Source organism: Oncorhynchus kisutch, linkage group LG22, assembly GCF_002021735.2.
Source record: "Oncorhynchus kisutch isolate 150728-3 linkage group LG22, Okis_V2, whole genome shotgun sequence".
Lineage (NCBI taxonomy): Eukaryota > Metazoa > Chordata > Actinopteri > Salmoniformes > Salmonidae > Oncorhynchus > Oncorhynchus kisutch.
Window position 1 is genome coordinate 14,213,642 of NC_034195.2, and position 6,683 is coordinate 14,220,324.

Consider the following 6,683-nt stretch of genomic DNA (forward strand, 5'->3'; position numbering starts at 1 on the left):
TCTTCAAAGCCATGACAAAACAGGAAGTACTGTCCCGGAACAAGAAGTCAAACTACTGTTCCAATCCAGGCGGTCCATAATGTCCTGTTATGTCCCCACACTGCTCCCAGTTCTCGTAGGGCCTTGGGGGCCAACGGAGAGGGGAGTGGGTCTCAGGTCCCCTTACCACTTCCTCAAGGGAGCTGTTAGCGCATAGTGCTAGCACGCACCGTCTTTTATTCTCCTTTTTAAAGTCACACTTTCCTTAAAACGGAAAGTTTTAATATTCATTAAAAGCGGGAAAAAAAACGTGCTTTTCAACCCCTTCTTCTCTGAGTCCATTCTAAAAGCTAGCACCATGACATTTTTTTTAAGCTACACGTTCATTGTTCATAAAAAAATAGTGCTTTTTTTTTCTTTCCTTTGACGTAATCCGTGGCGATGTGCAATTTTGCAGACTTCTTTTTCTGCTTTTTGTTTGTGATTAAAAGGTGCTGGAACAGGAATCTAATTTTACAAAATAATTCCTTACAGTGTGGAAGTCCATTTATAGTTAGAGGTGCAAACTAATAACAAAAAGGACTAACAGAGAGATAATTTTTCTGCTTCGGGAAAGCGTTCTTTTATGCAAGCCGTTTCTTCACTTTCTGTTGTCTTCCACAAGGACAAAAAACATTCCGCCTGCTGTCCTCTTGACACTTGCAAGCCATAGAGCTCTTTCATCTTTCTTTTCTTCCTTTCTTTCTTTTTTTTATTTAAGGATCCACCTAAATTGCATTCAGCCAAATAGTTCACTTTTTGTTCATTGATTGTGTTGGTGTCTTTTGTGTCGGTGAATGAAAGAGAGAGCGCAAGAGTGAGAGTCAGGACAGGAAGAATGTGAACGTATGTTTGAGTGTCTGGGTGAGGGGGTCTAGGGTAGGTTTGGGGTCAAAAAGTAGTAGATGGGCAGGGGGGTGGGTGGGGGGGTTGGTTGGTTAGTTGGTGGGCTCGGACGGGATTTGGGGGTGGGCTGGGTGGGGGGAAAGGTCAAACGAGGACTTGCCACAGAAATGACGTCAGAGACAAAGCTATAATCCCCTAGTCTTTTTTTCTTCTTCATCTCCCTCCAAACTCGTTGTCTGTGCAAAGGGCTTTCGATGGGGGAGTTGGGGTGCTGGTGAGGAGGCTCAATTGTGGCTGACGTAGTTGTCCGTGGGGGGCAGGACTGGGGGAAGCTTGCTGGGCAGGGTGATCAGAGGCCGGTGGAACATCGCCTGCTCTTGGGCCTTGATCTTCACCGCCTGCCTCCGGAACTTCCGGGCCCTGAGGATGGCCGGGACGCCCCTCCGGAGCCGCTGAGCAGCCTTCCTCTGCCACGCCTCATATTTGGAATACTTCACAGTCACATGTTTTCTTGGGACATCCTGTGGAGTTGGGAAAAAGAGGGAGAGAGAGTTTAAAGAATTGTCGTTACATTTGGAGCTCACCGTACCTTTGAAGGTCGCCGCTGATTCTGATTACAACGGCTATTTTCCCCTGACCACCCCTAAAGAAAGTTGTCAACAAGAGCTCGGCTCCGCCCCCTCATCATAATGTCTGAGGGAATGCGGGAGACTATCTCAATGTGACCACACATTCATTGTTCACTAAACGACCCCTCCCCCAACACACACCTATCTCGGCAGTAAACACATTCCGGTGAAAAAACACTATCCCTGGCCAATTCCTTAAAACGGTGAGACTGGGAAATCCCCATGCAGAGGGGGAGGGGGGTTGTTTGTGTGTGTCTGCGCATGCATGCATATGAGAGAGATAGAGAATGGGTGGGTGGGGGCAGAATTTATGCGTAACTAGTACTCCTCCTGAATGGCTTGTTTGGGTCATGCCACTTTGAGAGTACTCTGTGTGAAAGTGTCTCTTTCTCCCTAGACACACACATCAATTGCAGTTTATCTCCCCATTCACTCCCCAGCCTGGAAACATCTGGGCGAGAGAGAGAGAGCAGTCAACTCGTTTCACTGCCAAGGCACGACTGGGGATGTGTCCCAACATATCCCCCTCGCACTCACAACACCTAGTAGACATGTACCATTAGTCTTTAACATACCTAAACAGTCAAATAGTGCTAAACGGTCTTAAACAGTCATTAGCTGTCCTAAATAGTCCTATCGCCACCTTATTTCACAACCAACTGATGTTGACATTAAATGGCAGTTGAAAGTCAAAACGGAGGGATATCTATCTATCCAGCCCTGAGGGGGTAGTCGTAAAGAACAGGAGATGAGAAGAGGAAGACATTTAAGAGTTTTGGAATGCTGCCCACAGTTGAGGTTGTTGTTCACAGAGTTAAAAAGCCTGCAGCTTCTTTTGAAGTTTTCGTGTGCACGCTTTTGACTTGATTCACAGTGACTGATAGCTATTGCTGTTTCAGTGAAGGTTGCCAAATGTATGCACATTTTGGAGCATCTAGTGTTCCATGACTAATCGAGGCACATTGCAAATGTTGAAAAAAGGAACTTGATGTTCTTTGTTTGGGTTGTTTTGAAGGGGGCTGAATGGATCTGACCCTAAACAGGCAGGTGTAATGTGTTACAACAACATTTTCTAATCTGCTCACTTTCTCACCAGCTGTGACCAACCTGCAGTTGAACCTTATCCGCTCTACCCAAATGTACTCTCGGGCCCTGGTGTTTTCCACCTCGGTCAGCAGTCTCGGAAGGAGATACTTGCTTACCACCGACTATTTTCGCAAGATAACACAACCCTCAAACGGCTTTATCGCCACTCCCACAGACGGGGGCATACGGGTTCAGCACGCGGTGGAACGGAGACAAGGGAGATGTGGGGATAGATAGGGACACATACGGACAGGTCAAGGACAGAGGAGGACAGGTAGGGCTGGTTTCCTGGTTTTCCCATACAGGCCATACCTGTTTGATTGTGGGCACCATGGGAATGATCTGTAGAGAGGTGGCCGACACGTCCCTCTCTGACTTGGCAGGTTTGGCACAATACTGCTCCAACAGGTTGAGGTCACAGCTACGGAAACAACACTCCTCCACGATACCACGGTTCTGGGAGCGTCTGCTGTTAGACCTGCTGGTTGGCCTACCTGCAGAAAGAGAGAGGAAGGGAGAGTGAGATCATTAGGAGAGGAGAGACTTGTAATTCAATTACAATGAAAGTGAATCAAGATAGCAGCGTTGGCAGTTTGGCCAAATCCATCAAATCCATAATGTTTCCCCCCAATTGACAGATCCAATTGGCCCACTTCACTTTGACCAAACACAGGATAAAAGGCTATCTGAGCCCAACTCTGACAAAAGTTGATGTTTGTTTGTTGGTGCGTTTGTTTTTGGAAGTGGTCATCTTGTTATGGTATTTCATTAAGCCATCCAGAAGTCCTTTAGTTGGTAAATACAGCAGTAAATACTCCTCACACACTGGAGAATATGCAGACACAACACAGCCAAGCACAGAGAGACATAACCGAGCACAGAGACGAGAGACACACCGCCAAGCACATACTCACACAGCCAAGGAGAGAGAGACAGAGACACACATAGCCAAATACAGACAAAGAGACACATAGATCTGAAACCCTCACTATTTGGGTGAGTAAACACACAACATGGACACTCTCCTTTGACCTTATCCCTTGCCAACTCAGCAAAGGGAAAGGGGGAGTCCACATACAGTACATCTGAAAGGCTGGGGAAAGACAGGGGGAACGCTGATAGAGAGACAGAGGGAGAGGAACAGAAGACGAGAGGAAGAAATAGAATGGAGAGAAACGCACCTAAAGACATTGAGAGTGTGAGTGCCTTGCATTATCTATCGGCAAAGAGGTAGATCATGCAAGGGAGGCAGAAAGGAAAAGAGTGAATGAGAAGATATGAGGGAGAAAGGGAGGAGAAAAGAGAGACAGAAAGGGGGGTGGGGGTATGAGAAGAAGGAGAGAGGTGGAGGGTTAAGTAAGACGTGGCACAGGGGAGTACTATCCATGATCAATAACGGCCTTGTTTTGAAGTCCTTCTTCAACCCCTACACAATGTTGGAGAAACCTCAGGAGAGGCCAGACCAGTGTTTCATTGCAGGAAGAGAGGAACATGAGAGAAAAGGAAAGGGTGAACCAGAGGGGGGAGGGGGGGGGGGCATCTATGTCGGCCCAAATTGGATAATGACCTCTCTTAGGAAGCAGCAGCACAAAGATTTTTTTGTCAATGCCATTGGGTGGGAGATGACAGATTTTTAAAAAATTAAGTGAAATTGTCCACGTTTAGTTTTTGCTGTCTGTGTCAGGGGGAGAGGAGAAGACGGGGAAGAGAGGACAGGAACCATCTCAGTTCTACATACTGATAACTGCATGTACAAGTTATTGTAAAAATTCATTTTAGGTCAGCTAATAATAACAATCACATCATTGTTACTATATGCTATAGTCTAGATGAAGTCTACTAGAAGAGCAATAACAGGGCTATTAATAATAGTACCGTAGTAATCCTCCCTCAACCGAAATAATTGAATCCTTCAAATCTAGATCAAACGCAGTGTGGTTGCCTATAGCCTGGGAACATTCGTGGTGAGGTGACTGGTATGCCTCTTGGGTGCTATTACTTTCCCCCACGGAATGTGTGGTAAACAAGTGGCCCATTGTGTCGCATTGAGTTGTGTGTGCCTTCCCTGCTCGCCGCCCTTTCATATGCAATCTGAGGTAGGCTACAGCAACAGAATGCGTCCACTCAGTAGTATCGCAAAGGCTTTCGTCTTCAGACACATCGCAGCGAAACACAGCTGGTTGTGTGTGTGTGTGTGTGTGTGTGAGAAAGAGAGCGAACACAAGCATACCACACACAGTGACAGACACAAAGATGTGCTCTCAGTACAGGAACACGAGAGCGAGAGACAGTCAATGTAGTTGGGAAAGCCAGAAGAAAATAAAAGGGGAAACACAATGAAATAAATGTTACAGCGGGTATAAGTGGAACCTACTGAAATAGAATCCTCTATCTTCACAGACGAACTGCAGGGCGTCCACCAGTTCTCCTCCACATAGCGTTTCTGCCGAGGCCACTTCAACGATGTACAGAGTAAGTGCCAGCGCAATGACCAGCACTCGATTTGACGAAGACATCATCTTGACCTGAGGAGAGAACACAACACATCTCAAATCAAACATTCACTGCATACAATACAAACGGACAGGCTAATTGGTGGTGCCTTCCATAGCCACTATTCAGACGTGTCGGTTAAATATATAGCTTTCAGAATCAAAACCCAAAAGTCAGACAATAAGCTTTGAATCAATATCTTGCATAAACGACCCTCACAAATAACCTACGGCGTCTTGAAATGTATCCAATATGATGCGTAAAACAAAATGATTATTTTTTACAGTTAAAAGTCTGGCGCAATTAAACATTTTAATTATGTGCTACTTTGTATTTGAGCTGTATTTTACGCAGTGATCAGCTATCGCCCTATTGCAACTCGAAGAGTTGCTTATTCTGTGGGAAAAGATACCATATCTCTGCTGAACTCTTACACAACCGGCTCAACAAGTTGCAAGACATGCTATTCAATCGGCAACCATCTCAATCACCATACTCAGCATATATTCCCCCTAGCTCACCCGCTGGTAACGGGGAGATTGAGCTCTATCACCCGCAGGACTCGCCCCCTAGTGGTCTTTGAGGTCTCTCCTGTTTGTCCCGAGTTCAGCAAAGGGACGCACTAACAAGATGCGAGTGGAGAAGATCATGTTTCGGCACAACAGTGCCCAGAGTAAGGATCTTAAAAGTGACGGTATTGTAGCCGACTGAAAGGTAGCTAAATGCAAGAATCAACCCATCTCAATATCTGCACCTTTAACATTCTCACCTCGTCAAGTTATTTATATTTCACCGTGTTCTCAAATGGTCCCTTCTCACCAAAACGCGCAAACACACACACAAAAACAAGCTAGGGTAAAAGCCCAGGAGAGGTTGTCCCAGCCAGCGTATTCGATTACGCATGTTTTTGCAATGTAGAAATAATGATTGTTTTACTTGCATAAAACAAGCAGAAGAGCAAGAAGTGTTGGGTCTCCATAGATTACCTTCATTCTTGTGTTTTCCGTTCTCCGGCAGGTGTGGCAAACTGAGTGGTGTTCGTGTCTTTTCTGGGTTTCCATGTCAATTGGCAGTAATCTAACGTTGAGCGTTATTTGGTTGGAGAGGTTGCAGTTGAGTTAGTTTCCCAGTTGGTGAGGGCTATAGAGATGTTGAGTGAGAGGCTGTCCCAAAGACCAGGCGACAGGCAAAAGTTCTCAGGGAGAAGTATTATATACCAAAACCCGCCCCTTACCCCCCCCCCCCCTCCCCTTCTCCATGCCCACTCCCCGCGCATGTCTGAACCGACCGAGAGGGCTCGCGGTCAAGATAAGTGGTCCAACGACACTTTACGGAAAAGTGCAAGAGAGAGAGCGAAAGAGAGTGCGCGCGTGTGTGTGTGTGTGTGTGTGTGACAGAGAGAGACAGAGACAGAGAGACGGAGAGAGAGATTCAGTGATCCAATATGGAACAATTCCATAGTCATTTTCCACATTTAGTGTTAGTATTGGTAAAGTGGGACTCTTCCTGAAAATAAGCTTCCTGGAACACCTTACAGAATCAGCCCATTGTCTCAACCCCCAACATGATACCATTATAAATAGTTTAAGAACTCTAATACACTATACAAAA

The 6,683-nt window shown here is 46.0% G+C and overlaps 1 protein-coding gene across 1 annotated transcript in view; it reads right to left on the reverse strand.

Moving 5' to 3' along the window:
- Positions 1–6,262, reverse strand: part of igf2b (insulin-like growth factor 2b) — an 8,746-nt gene extending 2,484 nt beyond the window's left edge. Inside the window, exons 1-4 of the mRNA XM_020456299.2 lie at positions 6,059–6,262; positions 4,954–5,104; positions 2,892–3,073; positions 1–1,385 (exon numbers count right to left, since the gene is read on the reverse strand). The exon at positions 1–1,385 is cut by the window's left edge and continues 2,484 nt beyond it. Coding sequence (XP_020311888.1) covers positions 1,149–1,385; positions 2,892–3,073; positions 4,954–5,104; positions 6,059–6,133 — 645 coding nt within the window. The 5' untranslated portion in view covers positions 6,134–6,262 and the 3' untranslated portion in view covers positions 1–1,148. The remainder of the gene's footprint in view (positions 1,386–2,891; positions 3,074–4,953; positions 5,105–6,058) is intronic.
- Positions 6,263–6,683: the final 421 nt, after the last annotated feature.